Source organism: Fundulus heteroclitus, chromosome 20, assembly GCF_011125445.2.
Source record: "Fundulus heteroclitus isolate FHET01 chromosome 20, MU-UCD_Fhet_4.1, whole genome shotgun sequence".
NCBI classification, from domain to species: Eukaryota; Metazoa; Chordata; class Actinopteri; order Cyprinodontiformes; family Fundulidae; genus Fundulus; species Fundulus heteroclitus.
Window position 1 is genome coordinate 2355542 of NC_046380.1, and position 20856 is coordinate 2376397.

At 43.0% G+C, this 20856-nt stretch overlaps 2 protein-coding genes across 2 annotated transcripts in view; one reads left to right on the plus strand and one right to left on the minus strand.

Annotated features, from left to right (window-relative positions):
• Positions 1-20856, minus strand: part of LOC118567221 (nuclear factor 7, brain-like) — a 511141-nt gene that overhangs the window by 254695 nt on the left and 235590 nt on the right. The gene's annotated exons all lie outside the window — the stretch shown is intronic.
• Positions 8846-16008, plus strand: LOC105915798 (G-protein coupled receptor 37-like 1). The gene is made up of 2 exons (XM_012850023.3): positions 8846-9561; positions 13817-16008. Exons 1-2 carry the CDS (start codon positions 8947-8949, stop codon positions 14819-14821), a joined length of 1620 nt encoding a protein of 539 aa, XP_012705477.2. The 5' UTR covers positions 8846-8946; the 3' UTR covers positions 14822-16008.

The following is a 20856-nucleotide window of genomic DNA, read 5'->3' on the forward strand; positions in this document are numbered from 1 at the left end:
CCCTATCTCCGTCTCTCTGTGTCAGATGTTTAGCTATTCCTCTGCCTCCTTTAGTGATAATGGTACTTGTAATAAATGTAGTGTTTTTGTGGCTTTGGAGGCGAGGGTGTCAGAATTGGAGACCCGGCTCGGTGCTGTTGAAAAACCAGCTGATAGCCGAGGCCCCTTGGCTAGCACGGAGCCACATAGAGTACTTCACATAGCGGTCCTCCAGCAGCAGCACCCGACCAGCTGGGTAAGCAGGCTGGCTGGGTGACGGTTCGCAGGAAGCATAGCTCTAGATTCCAGCCCCCAATTCACCACCAACCCGTCTGCGTTTCTAACAAATTTTCCCCACTCAGCGACACACCCGCTGAGAAGCCGACCCTGATTATTGGGAGCTCCATAGTCAGAAACGTGGCACTAGAGACACCAGGGACCATAGTCAAATGCCTGCCAGGGACAAGAATGGGCGACATAGAATCTTACCTGAACTACTGGCTAAGGATAAGCGTAAATACAGTAAGATTGTTATTCGCGCTGATGGTAATGACACCCGGTCACGGCGATCGGAGGTCATAAAAGTTGGTGTTGCTTCGTTGTGTAAGTTTGCTAAAACAATGTCAGACTCCATAATTTTCTCTGGTCCCCTGCCTGATTTGACCAGTGATGACATGTTTAGCTGCATGTCATCATTCAACCGCTGGTTGTCTAGGTGGTGTCCTGAAAACGACGTGGGCTACATTGATAACTGGAGAACTTTCTGGGGAAAACCTGGTCTGATCCGGAAAGACGGCATCCATCCCACTTTGGATGGTGCAGCTCTTCTTTCTAGGAATCTGGCCGGATTTATTAGTTCTCCTAAATGCTGACAACCAAGGGTCCAGACCAGGAAGCAGAGCCGTAGATTAACACACCTCTCTGCAGCTTCTGTACTGTTACCCACCCATTACCCTATTGAGATGGTGTCTTTCCCACGGCCAAATCTTGACAGATCAAAAACTGATCTAAAAGGAACAAATCATAAAAATCTAATAAAAATCAATACAACTCACCTTGAACTAAAAAATAACACAATGGCGTACCGCGCACGTGACGTCACCGCCTCAAGAGCAACGCCCCTTTTACCGCTTAGGTAGGGCAGACAGGTACAGAACGCCCGTAGCAGCCAGTTATTACACGCGCAACAGAACCAGCGATATGACCGACTTTGCAGCCATTAAACTTTCCCAAGATGATGTCCCAGGCGCACGGTTTACTGGTCGCACTGTCGAAGAACACACCAACGTTCAGCTCAAACGATGGCTTGAGTGTCGAGGGCTTAAAAAGACCGGAAAACGGGCCGAGTTGATCGAACAGTAAGCTTTGGTTTTTTTTCCTGCGCGGTGATCATGGCGTCGTCGGCCGTTTTTTTTTTGTTTGTAATCACCGTCCAGAGATCGGTATATGTTTAATGTTTGTCTCATTTGAAATGTTTTTGAGTAGGCTATCCTGGTAGCAGGGTATCATGTTAGCGCCTGCTACCATGATAGCCTATATGCTATCATGGTAGCAGGCGCTTCATTATTAACATGTCGTCGGCCGTTTTTTTTTTGTTTGTAATCACCGTCCAGGGATCGGTATATGTTTAATGTTTGTCTCATTTGAAATGTTTTTGAGTAGGCTATCCTGGTAGCAGGGTATCATGTTAGCGCCTGCTACCATGATAGCCTATATGCTATCATGGTAGCAGGCGCTTCATTATTAACATGTCGGCCACCAAAATACTCTTACCTGTTCACTACTTGATGTCGCTGGAATCGGGTCAGGATGTTCTTCGGTTGTGCCCTTTCCTCCGACAAAATGCTTGCTACATATGTAGGCCGACCGCACCGGTGTATCCAGCGCACACATTTGTCCTTGGCACTCTTGAATTTCGGGAAAGTAATGAAGAAAACATCCCTCTTATGCGGCCGATCAGCGTACCTCGAGTCGCTGTTGCACGTCCCATAGCAACAATGTTTATAAACCATGGTCTTAGATTTTGGAAAAAGCAGTCTTTTAAACGAGTACAACCTAGGCTAACGCACGTCTCTTCCACAGCAAAACAGCGGCGGGTTTGGGAGTTTGCCCTACTGCGTACCACGTGATGTGACGTCATCGTGACGTTATGTTTCTAAAAATAGCTTGCTCGCAGTACGCCATTAAATGTGGTCTATTAAATATAAGGTCTCTCGCTCCAAAAGACTTTGTTAGTTAATTAATTGATTTCTGATAAACAGATTGATATATTTTGTCTCACAGACAAGAGGCTACAAGAGGACTACGTTAGTATAAATGAGTCAACTCCCTCCAGTTATTCAAATTTCCCATTTCCAGAGGGAGGAGGAGGAGTAGCAACCATCTTTCAGTCTGATTTATTAATTAGTCCCAGGCCAATTAATAACTACAGTTCTTTTGAACATTTATAACCTCAACTTCCCTCATCCAAACTGCAAAGCAATAAAACCTCTTCTTTTTGTTGTTTTGTATCGTCCACCAGGCCCTTACACTCAGTTTTTGGATGAGTTGTCAGATTTCTTATCTGATTTGGTGTTAAACACTGACAAGGTTATTATAGTCGGGGATTTTAACATTCATGTTGACACAGAATGTGATAACCTTAGCGTAGCCTTTAAAACTATCCTAAATTCAATTGGTTTTGCTCAAAATGTGCATTAACCGACGCACTCTTGGCTTCATACTTTAGACCTTGTGCTGACATATGGCACTAATTGTGAAGAATGAACAGTATTTCCTCACAACCCTGTCCTATCTGATTATTTTTAATAACATTTGAGTTTAATCTAACTGAGTTCTCCACCCCCAAAAGAGGATTCCATTATAGTAAATCTTTATCAGATAATGATGTATCAAACTTAAAGAGTCTGTCCCCTTTTTAATATCCTCAGTATTGCAGAAATGCCCTGCAGATAGCAGTAATGTTATTTATTCCCATTCACAAATAGATGTCTTTGTTAACAGTGTGGCTTCCTGATTGAGTTCTGCATTAGACAATATAGCTCCCTTGAAAAAGAAGGTGATTATTCGCAGGAAGCTGGCTCCTTGGTTTAACTCAGAGCTGCGTTCCTTGAAGCACAATGTTAGGAAATTGGAGAGAAAATTACACTTTACACACCAAGAGGAATCCTACCTTATCTGAAAAGACAGTCTACTGTTGTATAAAAAGACCCTTTGCAGAGTTAGAGCAGCATATTTTTCATCATTAATTGAGGAGAATAAAAATAATCCAAGATTTCTCTTCAGTACAGTTGCCAAACTTAGACAGAGTCATAGCTCCGTTGATCCATCCATTCCCTTAGCTCTTAGCAGTAATGACTTTATGGGATTCTTCATAAATAAAATTGATTCCATTAAAAACAAAATAATTGGCATCCTCCCAAACATGATTACCTCGTCCTCAGTAAGTGAGGCAGCGTTGGAGGAATCTTTAGAACCTGCACAGTGTCTGAATTGTTTAGAAGCAGTAGAGCTTTCTGAGCTATCTAAAATTCTAGCTTCATCTAAACCTTTTACCTGTATGTTAGACCCAATCCCAACCAAGTTGTTTAAGGAGGTATTCCCTTTGATCAGTGGCACTATTTTAGACATGATTAATCTATCCTTAGTAAATGGATATGTACCACAGGCTTTTAAATTAGCTGTAATTAAACCTTTACTTAAGAAACCATCTCTTGATCAAGATGAGTTAGTAAATTACAGACCTGTATCTAATCTTCTTTTCTTATATAAAATTCTTGAGAATTACTTCGGCTGCAGTCATGTCTTGATGACATCAAAAGCTGGATGACTTTAAATTTCCTGCATTTAAATTCTGACAAGACAGAAGTTGTAATCTTTGGACCAGAGTCCTCAAAAAACAAACTTCTTAATCAATCACTTAATCTGGGTGGCCTTAAATTGGCCTCTGGTAATAAAGTAAAAAATCTTGGTGTTATTTTTGACCAAGACATGTCATTTAAATCCCATATTAAACAAATTTCCAGAGTTTCCTTTTTTCACCTCAGGAATATCGGCAAAATTAGAAACATTCTGTCCAGGGGTGATGCTGAAAAAGTAGTCCATGCATTTGTTACTTCAAGGCTGGACTATTGTAATTATTTGCTATCAGGAAGATGATTTCTCCATGGACAATGCAGACAACTCTTCCTGTGGCTCTACGCTTCCCCAGGAGTGAATACTGCTTGTCAAGACTTTGATGCAATCAACTGGTTCCCTTATATAGGAAATTGTTTTTGACCAATAATCTGACCCAATCTGTATAATATGATTGAATTTGACTTTGTAAAGTGCCTTGAGATGACATGTTTCATGAATTGGCGCTATATAAATATAATTTAATTAAATTTAATTGATTTAAGTGACTTTGAATGTGGCATGGTTGTTGGTGCCAGACGGGCTGGTCTGAGTATTTCAGAAACTGCTGATCTACTGGGATTTTCACGCACAACCATCTACGTACAACCGACAGTTCTGTAGGTGCAAATGCCTTGTTGATGCCAGAGGTCAGGTCTAATAACTGGTTGTTCCTCTCTTGGTGCCGGCAAGTTTCTGTGATAACTGGTACCGGGTCTTTAGCATCACAGTTCAGCAAAACCACTCTGCTTTGTTGAACTGATTTCATTCAGACCCACTGGAGGGTTTTCGAGTATCAGCGCCCTGCTTGAGTTCATGCTACAGCAAATCAATAGGATTTAACACTGGACTTTAACTAGGCCACTCCAAAACCTTGTCTCATTTTCAACCTATCAGAGGTGGTCTTACTGCTGGGGTAAGCTTCAGCTGAAGCTCACTTGGGACTTCAGCTGAAGCTTACCTGGCCCGTCATTCTCCTTCAAGATCTTATGTTAGAGAGCAGAAGCATAAAAATGCCAGGAGGAAGCTGAAAGGCTGAGGATTATGGGAAGTGAAGTCTTTGTGTTCCACAGGCCTGTCAACACGGAGATGATTTCTTCTCCTGTGATGTCGTAACACTTTTTTGCAGTGTTCAACCTTTACTAAAGTAATAAACCTCAAAGGTTTGACTTATTGACTCCTTATTATCTCCAGTTTATTTCTGGCTGCAGTATGAATGATTAAAATGCTTTATTTAATTATTTTATTTGTTTACATATGGACAAATCTTTAGGTTTGTTGTAAAAATCAGGCAGTCACATCTAAAAGATTTAATATTTTCTATGAATCAACAATTAGGTTTAATTTATGAAACCTCAAAGGTTTATAATAAAACTTGGTGAAAAAACCTAGATGATCAGGTGAAGATAATTATTTACATGCTTCCTAAATAATAAGACTTGCTGTTTTCTTTTATCTTTCTTCAGTTGGAAGAAGAAATTAAGATTTTCTGGTTTGTTTTCTGAACATATCAGAATTTTACTATTGGTCATAGAAATCTGTTTCAGTATCAGTCATCAGTCATCAGTCTGTCAAGCTCCTGAAGTTCGCAGAAGACACCACTCTCATGGGACTCATCTCTGATGGGGACGAGTCCGCCTACAGGTGGGAGGCTGACCATCTGGTGACCTGGTGCAGGGAGAACAACCTGGAGCTCAACTCTGTAAAAACAGTGGAGATGGTTGTGGACTTCAGGAAAAACTCAGCCCCAGCTACCCCCATCACCCTCTGTGACTCCACCATGGACACTGTGGAGTCTTTCCGCTTCCTGGGAACTATCATCTCCCAGGACCTAAAGTGGGAGCTGAACATCAACTCCCTCACCAAGAAAGCCCAGCAGAGGATGTACTTCCTGCGGCAGCTGAAGAAATTCAACCTGCCAAGGACAATGATGGTGCAGTTCCTCCATCATTGAGTCCATCCTCACCTCCTCCATCACCATCTGGTACGCTGGTGCCACCGCTAAGGACCAGAGCAGACTGCAGCGTGTCATCCGGTCTGCAGAGAAGCTGATTGGCTGCAATCTTCCATCTCTCCAGGACCTGTACGCCTCCAGGACTCTGAGGCGTGCAGGAAGATTGTGGCTGATCTCTTCACCCCAGTCACAGACTATTTCAGTCACTTCCCTCTGGCAGGAGGCTGCGGTCCATCAGGACCAAAACCTAACAGCACAAGAACAGTTTTTTCCCATCTGCTACCAGCCTTTTGAACAAGGCCAAGAGCCGCCTGTGACACTGGACACTGTCTCTCTCCCCCGTTCAGGACTTACAAGCTACACCAACGTAGCATCTCCAGACCTTCTAATGTGTATAACCATCACCAAGTCAAATTCCTTGTAAGTGCAAACCTACGTGGTAATAAATTTGATTCTGATTCTGTTTAGTTAATCCATCTTAAACGGTCAGACCAGTACAGAAAAACAATGTGATTTCATAAAAGTTTCAGTTGGGTGTTTGTTTCTATTTTTCTTTAACTTTATTACACATTTAAATGACTCCAGCAGATCTGTGCACTGACAACTTTATGTCTGATAGTTTCAGCCATGCTTTTATTTTGAAAGGTCCCCCAAGTCCTCTGTGTTTCTGCAGTTTGATGCTGAACTCAGCTGTAGTGTCTAACATCTCCATCAGGACCACAGGAAGGTTGGGAGGGAAATTCAAAGGTAATTTCATGTTTGTTATGTAATAACTAACACTGATCTCTAATAATATAATTCTATATATAAACCAAGGACAGAGAAATTTTTCATTATTTGCAGTTTCAGATGGTGATGCTTTTGCTCTTCCTTCAGATACATCTCACTAAATTGCTTGATTTATTTTAGTGATTCAAAAAAAGTCTTAATCCAGAAATGTGGACCTACTGAACCATACGTTCATGTACGGTACAGTATCTGATTTCTGAACCGGGTCTGGGCTCCTTTTGTCATGAACGGACTGAATATGAGGACCCAGTATTCAAACCAGACAATCAGGTTGGCTTTAAGAAGGTTTATTTAGCAACAGATGTGAGTTCGAAATGCAAAAACTACTTTTATCACGAGACTTTTTCTCTTCACAAAGCCTTGCTCTGTAACATAGGAGAGAAAGATTAGTTATCTGAAAAAAATTTAATACCTGAATAAACTTAAACCTTAAAACCTTTTTAATAGTGATGAGGAAATACATGATAAATGCGTGATAAACATGGTAAATAAAAATAAGACATGTAGAGAATGATAAAAATAATCTCTGTCGTCTGGAAAGTACTCCATGGATTCTCTGTAGGGTTTTGGTCAGGAAAGTTTGCTGGTCAATCAAGCACAGTACTAACCTGACCCTAGCCAGATGTATGTCGCTCCGCCTAGCTCCACTCACATCCATCTGGAACAGATCCATAGGAACGGCGTTTCAGAAGGCTGGGCCTTATCAAAAATCCTTGCATATGATTGGATAAGCCACTTGTCTGCCATCTTTATTGACGTGCTATTTCAACCACTCACACCGAAGCTAACCGGTGGCGCTGATGAGAGCGACACAGGAATAAAGCAAAATTTGCCAAATCCGGTCAGGAGAAGGGCGAAAACATGGTTTCCACCAACAAAAGCCTTCAGATCCGTTCTCTGATGTTCTTTTAATGAAACAATATTAGGTAGATTGGACAACACGGAAGAAATAGCAGCATCAATGTTAACGCTTGCTTCCTCAATGAAACTCCAGCCCTGTGTCCTGATTGGCTGGACAATAAAATTGGTTGAAGAAATCACTCTCTATGGGAGATGTCCCAGATGGATGTGAGTGAAGCTAGGCGGAGCGAAATTCATCTGGCTCGTCAGGTTAGCATAGTACCACCATGGGCATCAAAACAACTTTTGGTACCTTTGGCACTGTGGGCAAGAACTAAGTTCTGCTGGGAAATGAAACTAGCGTCTCCACACAGCTTGTCAGCAGAAGAAAGCATGGATTTCTCTAAATGTCTTGGTGCATGGCGGCGTTGACTACGGACCTGGGATCCGAACCAGCAGATGACATGGGACTTCATATCATCACTGACTGTGGAAACTTCACACTCGACTTCCAGCAACGTGGATTTTGGTCCTCTCCACTCTTCCTCCAGACTCTGGGACCTTAAATTTTGAGACGAAATGAAAACTTTCAGCTGAAAATGTTCTGGATCCGTCTGTGTGTGGTAGATCTTTTAGCTCTCACTCCAGCTGCCGTCCAAACTCTTGAATGGGCTTTACCTCACAACCATCTCCAGACTGCAGTTTCCGTGTTCAACGCACCTTTTTTTCTTCCACTCAACTTTCCATGAACATGCTTGGATGCAGCAGTGAATAGCTAGTTTTTTTAGGATGACCTTTTGAGATGACGGTCTGTTGGAAAAATGTCACCTCACCAATCTTTGCCATGATTGTGTAGCACTAACACATTTCTGTATTAAAAGCTAATTTTTATTGGTCTTGGTATTGAAATACTCACACTCTACTCAAGAAACAGATTTTTAGGATTTTATTAGCTGTATGCCAAAACAATCAAATAAACATAGATAGATAAATGTATAGCTGTGTATTATGACTCCATGTAGAGATGTAACTACAATTAGACTTAGACTTAAGACAACTTTATTGTCAATTTGTATGCACAGAGTGCATACAGAACGAAATTACGTTTACATACAGCTTGAGAACATCACAGTAAATTGCAGTAAATCACGGTAAATTGCAGGGGTGATTAATCGATCTAATCTAACTAATACGTGTGTTTGACATTTATTTCCGTCTTAGCATTTTAAATAAGGACATATTCATGTTATTGGATGCTTTTTTATTCATTGTGTTCCCACATCCCTCCATTAATCTGGAAATTTTAACTCTGTGCCTTTATTCTGAAAGGTCCCACCGGATCCGCTCTGCGGTGTTTCTGTACCTTTGATGCTGAACTTGGTTGGACTGTGAAACTCCTCCATCAGGACCACAGGAGGCTGGACCAGGCTGCTCCATGGACCCGCCTGCCTCCTCTTAGAGTCTCAGCAGATGTCTGGAGGAGAGGAGCCATGAAGCCTCTCTGCTGTGTGTTTCTGCTCCTCCTGCGGAGCGCCGAGCTCCGCCACGTCCTCACGGCTCCGGACTTCCAGGCGGAGGATGCTGCAGGTTTGGCCGCGGGGACAGGCGCGTCTCTCCCGGCGGAGAGGAGCGGACAGAACCGGACCGAAACTTTCAGCCTGAAGCGAGTCACCCGAGGAGCCAAAGATGGGAGTTTCAGGAGAAGAGACCCTCTTTCCCACAACAGTCCTCCCCGCCGACACGACGACCCGAGCGGCTTCTTCACCACGCCGCGGAGCCACCGCCACACCTCCGCCCCGCGGACCAGCGCCTCCGCGGGGTTCCTGAACCCGCTGCTGCCGGTCACGGACGCCTCCTACTGGGCGTACGCGGTGCTGCTTCTCGCGCTCGTGCTGTTCGCGGCGGGTCTCGTGGGGAACCTCGCGCTCATGTGCATCGTGTGGCACAGCTTCTACCTGAAGAGCGCGTGGAACTGCATCCTCGCGGGACTGGCCTTCTGGGACTTCCTCGTGATCTTCTTCTGCCTGCCCGTGGTCATCTTCCACGAGCTCACCCTCAAGAGGTTGCTAGGAGACCTGTCCTGTCGGCTCGTGCCCTACCTGGAGGTGAGGAGGTGAAGGTGCGCGCGGGATGCGCAGGTGTTGCACAGCGTGCTCCGTTTGACTGTAAAATAAACAGTTTCTGCGCATTTAAAGATGGCTGACAGAGGGCAGTTTATTAAACAAATAATAAACATTTAGCTTCTTTCTAGAGAAATCTTAAAAACACAATTATATAAAGTTCATGATTTTTTTTGTTCAATTTCAGTTTAGAAATAAAGCACCAGATCACACTAAATGTCACTTTAAGACACAAATAAGCTATTTACAAGCATAAATCAAGTGGAGCACTATGGCGAAAGCTGTTTGCTCCACTTGTAAAAGCAAAATCTGTCGAGCTCTATCTGGCATTGAGACATCAATTCCTATTGCCATATTGCTAGACAGGACACTGGGGAAAAAAAAAAAAAAAAAAAAAGACACAAATAAGCACACCTGTAGAAACTAATGTTTTCATAATGACCAATAATGCGATATCTGGAAATAATGACTTAAAATACAGTAAAGAAAAATAGAGGAAGGTTTAAACTTATACTTAGGCAAACTTTATTTCGTTACATACAGCTTATGACAATGTAGTGAGATTGCAATTGAAATAAAATAACATTACAATATAAAGTGCAGCAGTGATAAGAATGTAACAGTCCAGGAGAAAAACTGTTTTTAAAAAAGTGTGCAGAAGAATGTTCCACCATGTTTATAGAGCAAAGATAATGGTGCAAAATAAGGGCATTAATCTGAAAAATGAAAGTGACTGTCTGGTCACATGACCCCTGCTCTATAACCTCCAGCTACATCGGAGGCTGCGTTCAGACCAAACGCTGTTTGAGCGTTTCATGCTGCAGATTCGGTTTGCTGCGTGTTAAATTCTTCTTGAGCCAGCGACTGCAGAGTTGGAAAATCTGACCTTTTGCAGCCGGACGCTGGGCATCAACCAATCAGAGAGATTCTGCTTTGTGACGTGGTGGGGGATTTTCCAACAGCAAAAACATTTTTAGTTCAGATCACTAATAAACGTTAACATCAAGACGCCCACTAACCAGAGACAGGTGGACAGACACTCTTCAGCTGAAATGAACGCCTGTGGTTGGTGTCCTGGTGGGAGATACGGGCAACGATGCGGGTCAGAGGATCCCAACCTGGGCTGGGGGAGCATAAATAATGCTGAAGGTGACCCTCGCCAGCCTGCAGCTCCTGCTGTAGGTGATGAAACTCACAAAACTCTAAACGCCTCTGATGAATTCAGACACGGCGCAGATTAAGTTATTCTGTAAATAAAGCCAAGCCATTGTCTTTGTATTTAATCTGCAGTTTTACAAAGAGGGAACAACAGGAGCCACTTTGCCGACAGAGCATTGAGGCTCTAGACAGCATGTTGGACTTTTAGGTGCACAAGCATCCAAGCTGAGGGTTGGACGCCTTGTTGACGCTGAAAAGGCGTTTAGTCTGAAGCAGCGTAATGATCAACATCAGAAGCTCCTAACAGGAATTTATGGACCAGAATGTATCCCTGATGATGACGACTGCTGCCTCCACTTTACCCTGCTTCCACGAGGAAGCTGCACAAAACCGCAATAAATCTTTTATTTACATGAAGTAAAATATGATAATATTAGGTTACTGGTTGATGTCACTGTTTTTTCAAAGGAATTTAATATAATAACTTGTCTTGTTGTAAAATTCAGAGCTGTGCTCCTGATCAGAGAGTTCTGCTCATTTAAAGCAGACGCTGCTCTCCATCTGAGCCGTTTTTACTCCTCATGTCAGACTGACTGAAGCGAGCTGCAGGCTTGTGATGAATGGCTCTTTGTTCCCAGCTGCAGACGGCTTCACTCTGAACAGAACAGGCTGTTGTGGCCCATTTGGCCCCTTTGGTTCTGTTTGTGAAGCACAAAGCGACTCGTCTGTGTCGGATCTCAGAAACAAACAGTTTGTGGAGCTGAGCTGCTTGTCTGCTGCTGCAGAGCAGAAGCTCCACAGCTGAGTCCTGACAGAGACGCAGTTCTGCTAAAATAAAGCATTTAAAGCTCTGACACAGATTATTGGATCCGACCGGACCGCCAGCAGGTAGAACCTCGGCTTTCAAGCAGCAGTTTTATTCCAGATTTTAGCGTTCTTAGAGCAGAATCACAGATTTGTTTCCTTCATTTCAGAAGCTTTTTCCTAGTAAGAGAGTCATATAACCAGATCTTATTTCATTAAATTGACCCATAATCTGTCTAAAACCGAATCAGAAGAATGAAACATAAATATGGACACGTCCAGCTGGCCGAGACAAAAATACATAAAAACAAAAGCAACAAGTTCTGGCTTTAAGATCTCGTGAAGAGAAGGATGTCAGGAAGCTCGTTACTGAGTTATTAATTTACTTTATTTGTTCACATTTGGGAAAAAGTTTAATGGATGCTGCTGGACTTCTCCTGCTTCCTGAAGGTGTCCTGAGTGTCTCACCTGAGAGGCAGAGCAGAAGAAACCTTTTGGAGGAAAGGTGAACCCTCTTCCGGGCTCCTAGGAAGCTGGTAAAAGAAACGGCGGCCTCGCTGACGGCTTCGTAGAGACAAACAGGTTAAAAGTCTGCATGCAAAGAAAAACTACAGAGAAGAATCCAGGAAAGATTTAAAACCTTCAACTTTAGTCTGGAGGCCGACAGAGAGACGTTACAGGAAGTTAGGACTGGAGTTTTGTCTCCAGGTGGATTTATCGTTTCCTGAGGGATGAGATGAATTTAGAAATGACGCTTAAAGGCTGAGATGTTTGTTATCTCTGCCTCTGGATGTTTTCATCGTTCCCATCAACATCAGACGTTCTCTCAGAGCTGACATCACCATGCTGACGCCTCTGATGGACGCCTGGATCAGAAGATGGCCGGCCAGCTGGTCGAGTTCATCTGAGGCTCGCTGCGTTCCTGCGGGTCCTCAGCTTTCCTTCGTCTGTAACGAGGTCGGCCCTCCAGCCTCATCAAGTCTCGGCGTCTTCACTTCTTTTCATGCAAACGAGGGAATCTGTGTTCTGCTAATTAATGACCGTTTTCTTTAATTGCTCCTTTTGCTGAGGAGCATTTAAGCAGGTCAGGCTGCCAGCTGCCCCCGTCTTCTGTTGGTTTAGCCATTCTCATGCTAATTACAGCTCAGCACTAATTACCCTCAGCTGGGCTGAACTCTGGGCTCTCGTTAAGCTCTGCTAGGGAGGATGAAGTCCCTTTCTTTTGGCCAAAATCACCAACTTTCTGCTCACGACTCTCCATTAAGTGTCCCGAGTCTGCAGAACAACAGGTGTTGGTTCATTATGAGCGTCCTGAATGTGGATGGAAAGCTGCTGCTGCTGTCCAGCCACGCTGTTGTTGCTGCTCTTTATTAGCATCTGATCAGAAAAGAGAGAATGGAAGCAGCAAAAATCACAAAGTTTAGTTTATAAACACAACTGAGGTGGATGTTATCTGTTCAGCAGAGAAGTTGGTGCTAAGTTAAAAGAACTTTGACCGTGTGGTCATCTGAGTGGAGATCTTTGTTTGTTCTGCTAATGGCTGAGAGAAGGCAGCAAAAAAGCCTTGACTTATTAAAATAACTCAGTTATTTAATTATTATTTATCTGTTTTTTTTGTGGCAATAAGAATTGTTGTCTTAATGCCAGAAAGAGCCAAACATAATTTAATTTTACAAGTGGAGCATTATCGCTTTCGCCATAGTGCTCTGCTTGATTTATATATGTAAATAGTTTTATTATGTGGGGAATATTTCATGTTTATGTGGACACTGCATTGATAAAGTAGAAGAGGAGAGAGAAATTAGAAGAAAAAAGAGGAGAAAAGGTGAAAGAAAGAGGAGACAGAAGAGAGAGATTGACAAAATTTCATCAGTCTGCTTCATTACCTGCAAAGAACAGCACAACCAATATAATTATAGATACAATACAGCAACACCTTGATACCATCACTGAAGTATATACAGTATTAATCAATACAACATGTATAAAGTGGTAATAGAAGATAAAAACTGATGAGTATGTAAGTAACCGGATCCAAGCACCTGTATGTGTGAGAGGTTTATCCTTGGGGAAAATGCTCAGTAGACTTGAGATGTGCTTAGGAGAGGGAGCGGTACAAACCCAACCTGACAAATGGACAAAGAAAGACTCACTCCCACCCCAGTGCCTCAACACACAACACACAAACACTCAAAAAAAAGAGGGGGGGGGGGGTGATGCAATACAAGTGAACCAGAAGTTTTAACTCCTCCTCTTGCCTCTCTTCCTTCCCCACCAGGTGACCTCTCTGGGCGTGGCCACCTTCAGCCTCTGCGCTCTGAGCATCGACCGTTTCCACGCCGCCACCTCGCCCGGCCCCCACCAGGCTCCCAGGGTGGAGCCGTGCCGCTCCATCCTGTCCAAGGTCGCTGTGATCTGGCTGGGCTCCATGGTCCTGGGCGCCCCTGAGCTGCTGCTCTGGCAGCTCGTCCAGGAGACCGTCAGCCTGTCCGCGCTGACCTCTGACCCCCAGCAGCTCCAGCCCGCCTCCCTCACGGCTTCGCTGAGAGGCCGGACGGACAGGTTTAAGGTGGACGTCTGTGTGCGGGAGCCGGCGGCGGCGCTGCCAGAGGGCGTCTACGCTCTGGTCCTGACCTACCATGAGGCCCGCATGTGGTGGATCTTCGGCTGCTACCTCTGCCTGCCGCTGCTCTTCACGCTGGCCTGCGACCTGGTGACGCGGCAGGTGTTGGCTCAGCGCGAGCAGCACAAACCAACCGGTGAGAAGGTGGCCAGCAGATGCTCCTCCTCCTCCTCTTCGTCGTCCTCCTCCTCCTCGGGGAAGAAGAAGCAGCACGTGAGGGAGCAGAGGCTGCGGACGGCCGTGATGGCGCTCACCGGCCTCTACGTCACCTGTAACCTGCCTCAGACCGTGTGTCACATCGCCCTGGCGTACGTGTCGGCGCCGGTTCTGGTTCTGCCGGCGCTGGCTCTGGTGGAACAGTTCCTGCTCTTCATCCGCTGCTCGGCGACGCCGGTTCTGCTGCTGTGCCTCTGCCGCTCTCTGGGCCAGGCCTTCATGGACTGCTGCTGCTGCTGCTGCGAAGAGTGCCTCCCTGACACCAGCTCCTCTTCCTCGGCCTCAACCGCCCCCACCTCCACCCTCCCCTCGCCCTCCTCACCCTCACCTTCCTCCCTCTGCCCCTCTGGCAAGGAGGAGGCGATGAAGAGCGTGTTGCCTCCAGAACCGGCGGCCTGCGAGGCCGTGAGAGACGCTGCCGCCGCCATCGGGACGCCCTGCTGAGCTCAGAACTCAGAACCGTTGTTTTCCACATCGGGGTTGTCTGGGGTAGTTTAGAGTAATCAGCGTCTTTTACGCAGTCTGAAGAATTCATTCAGTGCCGTTCAGCAAAGATAAAAGTGAGCAAAGATAGAGCTGAAACATTTAACTAAGTCTAAATGAACAACAAACGAAGCCGGAAATATTTGATTAAACCTAAAAGTTTAGAGTTGAAGCTGTTTCTACATGCAGCCTATGCAACATTTTCCTCATTCACCAAACGGAGATTGCTCTGCTAAGTAACTGCTGCAGGGAAGATTGCTTGAAGCTGCTCCACACAACCCTATTTTGGAGGAAAAAAATGAACTTCTTTGGTCTTATTTTGGTATTTCTGACATTTTGGTTAAAATCTCTATTGGTCCTGAACCTTTGAGCCCAGGAACTTTCAACATTTATTTTAGAATCCTGTAATTATGCCAGATTTAAAACAGTCGGATGGTTTTTCTGTGTTTTCTTGCCTCGTTGCTCAATGTTAGCAGAAAACATGAGCTGCAGAGAAGTTTAACACGGGAAGCCTCCAGAACCTTTGGTGCTGTCTGAAAATGTTAGATTATACGTCGTGTAATATTTCATAATAATACGACTGAGCCTTGCAGAAATCAATGGTTTTCTGGCAGTTAAAGCCAGAACCTCAGAGATAAATTTTAAAAACTTTAATTATTGTTTTTCAGTTTTTTTCCTTCTTCTTCTTTGATCTGGATGAATTAAAAGTTATAGAAACATTTTGTTTGTTTATTCTGACCCTTTAAAGACAGAAAATATGGACTAAATGAAGCCAAGAAGTGATTTATTTTGTATTTTGTATAATAATCTTTTCAAGAGATTCTAGAGCAGACAGTCATTTTACTTTTGATAGAAAATTACATATTTTAGATGAATTTCGTTTTTTAAGATTGTAGATAAGTATAATTGTTTGTTGTTTTTTGTGTTCCTACTGTTTTCTAATGTTTGTTCAGGATGTTCTCGGTACTGTATGAAAACTAACTGAAGTTCAGTATTATCGGACTGGAGCTAAACTGAGTTATTCTGAATTATGGCTCATTTTGTTTATTTTACAGCCTCGTTTTGCTGGTTCTTTTTTTACATTTTGTTTCTATCGTTTCAATAAAAATGTGATTGAGTCTTTTCTGCACAATCACAGATTCATGGAACTTCAGGTTGATTATTTTTGCTCATCAGTGACTCGATGAAAAGTTTGACTTCTCATGTTTGAATAACTTTAAATAGATATAGGCTTATTTTAATTTAAGAGCCTGTTAATAAACAGGACATAGAAGAGCAGAAGACCTGTCGCTCTGCTGGACTCTGGGTTTGTTGTTTGGATGTTATCAGGAAGGAGGAGATGATTCAGGAACGCGGAGCGGCTCTCCGCCCACCGCAGCACCACGCTCTGCAGGCCCGGCTCTGACGCTCCTTTTTGTTATTGCTGGATTACTGAAGGTCACGGCTTCACAATGACAGCCGGCCTTTGAGCTCCTGCAGGCAGAGCCAACACAGGCGCTCTGTGACCCGTTGCTGTGGAGAACGCGCAGGAATGCCTCGCTCAGCCGACGGTTCTCCAGACGAGTGTTTCCACAACGCTGCGCAGATTTCCTTTGTTGCTGGTTTGGACTGAGCGGTCCGCTTCAACCAATCACAGAAACGTCGCTGACTGAACAATCAACTGGCTGGGACTGGTGGGTCAGCTGTGTTCTGAGTTCTCTGCTTGCCCAAAGGCTCCTCGGCAGAAGAAAACCTCTCAGAGTGGGATGAATTCATATTTCACTTCCTGAAATCTCCAACATCTACAGAAACTAGAGTCTAGAAAACACTGAACCACTTCATGACTCCTGAATGATATAGAATTTATTTCTGACAGATCCCGTCTCTTCCTGGGAGAATCGGTCGGGAAGAAAACTGAGAACTAAGTGAAAGAGTAAACGCAGAAATTACAACAAATGCTGAAGCAAGTGTTTAAAAATAAAGGATAAATGAAACCAGATGAACTGAGTTTCATCGTTAAAGTCCGATGATGTTCTGATTCTGGAGCAAAATCACTTTTACTAAAAGCTCAGTGCACCCTGGGAACATCTCTCCAGGCAACATGCTGCCATCATCATCATCATCATCGTCATCATCATCATCATCATCATCATCATCATCATCATCATCATCATCATCATCACAATAAGACCAAAAGATGGAGATTTAATTAGATAACATTTATTATAAAACCATCGCAATAAACAGCAAACCAAATAAAGGTTTATTTGTTACATTTAAAGTCATTCATGATGCTACAGACAGTGAAATGGTTTTGCACAGACATTAAAGTTAACAAACTATATAAAAAGATTTAAGAATATGAAGAGATTGTTTTTTTTTATTTAACATTGCTGCAAAACAATTTAAAAGGGGAGTAAAAACAATGTAAATAATAAAAAGTATCCATAGAAATATAAAGGGACCAAATTGTCAACTGAACATAGTTTTGCGACAGATGCAGATGGTTCTGAATATTATACTATAATAAAAGTTTGCTGTTCTGTTCTCTGATTTAAAAAAAGATCTGTATGTAATGCACTTGGATTATAGACTATGTGTAAATGAAAACAAGGACACAAAAAAATAAGATTTAAATTGAAAATATAGTAAAGATTAACATTCAAATTAAAGGAAAAATTTAACAAAATAAACAAAATGTATATGATTATGTAGACTTGCGTTATTTTCTTAAATTTGATACATTTTCAAAATTCCCCCCCCCCCCCCCAAAAAAAATTGCAATCTGTTAACAGGAAGAAGAAAGGGGGTAAAAACGTCCAAGATCCTCTTGATGAAAGCTGTTCCAACACAAGGAAAAATAAACATAGTCCCAAAAAATGCAAATCCTCCTCCATGACTCCGGAGAAAAATACCAACAGGTTCTGTAACCACCACACAGGTAGTACAGGGCAGCTCGTCATCTTGAATTGTTTCAGTCCATGGAGAAAAAAATCGACCACTGATATCGTTGCAAATGCAGAAATGATGAGAGTTTGTGATTGTTTGGTTGCCAACAGGTTATTGCCACAGTGGAGGGAGAGGAAGAGGAAGTGAAACGTTGTAACCCCCAAAGGAAGCAACCTCAGAAGGAAGTTGGCCCAAAAAATGAAATTCTTTTAGGAATCATGGGTTACATGTTTCTTAAATTTGGGTTCAGGACTTTTTAGTTCTGGTCTTTTTCTGTTCTTTTATCTCACAAATCCTTTGATTTTAAATTACATTAGTAACACATTTTACGGTGTCCAGTGAGGATCAAGTTCAGCACAGAGAAGGTTTCCCCCTCATTTAGATCTAGTTGGGTCAACAGTGAGGAGAACAGAAATGACCCCGTCTGACAGGAGCTTGAACATCTAAAAGTTCCTACTGACAGTAACTGAAAAAGTTTTCACCCCCATATTGACACATTATTTCTCAGGGTGTAACTGTTCACACATTTGTATCAAGAATATTCACTACAGTCTTATCGGGTCGGTAAGTAAATAATATTTAACCACTATTGACATCTAAATTGTAGATGGCATCTGACTTAACTGCAATGAAAAAACTGCAAACTTTTAGAGAGACGATAACAGAAGTCGGGTCATCACAAGACCCAAGAAAAGACTTACAAGTCCGAGTCAAGTCCCAAGTCTCAAAGTTTTCATTTCGAGTGCTGGTGGAATATTTCAATCGAATGTTATTCAATCACAGATTCATAATGGTAAATGTTACAAAAGTTATTATTAATGAAAGTGTTTTTGTTGGTCAGAACAGTTGGCGAGAGGAGCTAAATGTCATAAAATCTGTACTCATGTTGCTTTTTACCGTAAATGTTTCCTGAAACAAACTGAAAAGTCAGTAAAAAAAGAAAGAAATATCAAACTGTTAAAGTTAAAATGTTCTGCATGGTTCCCACCTTCCCCCTGAGTGGTCCTGCTCCTCCCAAAGTCCATAAACGTGACTGCAGGGTTAACTGGTCTCTCTAAGTGGTCCTCAGGTGTCTGTGGCTGTCTGTCCTCTGATGGACTGGATGTCCAGGGGGGACCCCGCCTCTCGCCCAACGACGGCTGGAGATAAGCAGGTGTAGAAGATGGATGGATGGAAACCTTCTGCAATAGAACTGCTTTTACAATATTACATCAGATCGTTAAAACAATAAATCAAATCATCTCTCTAACTGTATGAAAATTAACTTTCTGATCTAGTTGGTTTCACGAGTCATGATCATGGTTCTGCTGTTAGTTTGGACCCACCGACTGTTTAGGTTCCGGTTCAAAGCTCAGAACCTTACCGTGACTACATACTAATCAGATATATTTTAAGATAAATAAACAATATACCAGGAATATTACCATGTGACTTTAGTGTTGCAAGAATATCTGATCTAAATGTGTGGTTTATTTGGGTTTTACACCTGAATCAGAACCTTTTACTTTCCAGACTCCTTGGTTAATGAGAAAACTATAAAAACTTTGTTTTTAAGCTAATATTGAACATACTTACTGTTTTTATTAGCTTTGATTTGTCATATTTTAAGTTTTCCAGTTTTCAGCTCACCTGTTTTTCAAATTGTAATTAAGCTCTGTTAACCTGCAGCAAGAAAGACCTTGACAAGCTTGCATGGAGTAAAGTAATTCCCCCCTGGGATTATTAAAGTATATCTGATTCTGATTCTGATGGATGGGCGAGTATAAACCAGAAGGATGGATCTAAATAAGACAGAAAGCCAAGAATTAGAGACAGAATCTGTTCCGGACTAAAAGGTGAATGAAGAGTCTTTATTGTCATTATGTAACAATAATGACCCTTTGGTGAGACATCAGCTACAAATGCTCATATAACACATTCAACACAGATACAAACAAAGACATAAATAAGTTAAACGCACAAATAAAACTTCCTGAGAAGCTAAACTGTGCAAATAGTCGTCAGCATCTGATAAGATTTAAATGTTGAAGACAGCAGTCACTTTATAGAATTATGTAATCATTGTATGAATGTATTTGGAGAAATAAAAGGTGTGCAAATAGTCAGTAACAGAAATTTGTCCAAGTTAATTGATGATCAAGACAAAAAAAAAACAGGCTCACATCCTTCAGTTGCTGATCAGTGGCCTCATTATTTGCATGAATTTTAGTTTTGTTATGTGAAGAATAAAAGCGTGAAACACTTGGAGGCCGTCCTCAGCCTGAGTTTCAGTTTACGAGCCGCTGCTGAGCGCCGCGTCTCGCTTCCTTTGAGCTGAAATATTTGTCCTCCCACGTCGTTGTGCCTGGGCAAAGAGGGGGAGGAGGGGAGGCCTCACTAAGGGCCGCTTTGTTCAGCCCTCCTCCTCCTGCAGCTCAGAGAGAGACGGCTGAATAAAGCTGCATATCAATCCCCATCCATTGAGGGAGTTGCTAAGCTACAACACCCACCGCCTCCCACCAGCTGCCCCCCGTCACTGAGGAGAGAGAAGAAAGCGGCTGAGATGTAGAGGAGGATGAACGGCCGGATAAGCTCAAAGCCAAACTCCTCTCCTCTTAGTTTCCTCAGAAACCAACAGGAGTCAGGAATATCCCTGAAACTAACGCTGTCCCCGGTTTGAACCAGGCTGAGCTTCTAATCCTGCAGAGGTCGTGTGATCAAAGGCTTTCTGCACCGAGCTGAAAACCTCTGAAGAAAATCTGCTTTGATTCATTTTCATAATAGAACAGGAAACCCAAAAGGTTTAGTGCAGATAGAAACGACGCCTGACTGAAATAGTTGTTTCATCATAAAATTATTAATCCATCCATCCACTTATAAAATGTCTGGTTGGGGGGGGGCAACAGGTCCAGGAGAGAAACCCAGACATCCCTCTCTCCACCAACATCCTCCACCTCATTCTGGGAGACCCTAAGGCGTTCACAGTCCCTCCTTCCAGTGGGACGTCCCCCAAAGGGAGGTGACCAGGGTGCGTCCTGATCAGGTGTCCAAACCACCTCAACTGACTCCTTTCGATGCAGAAGAGCAGC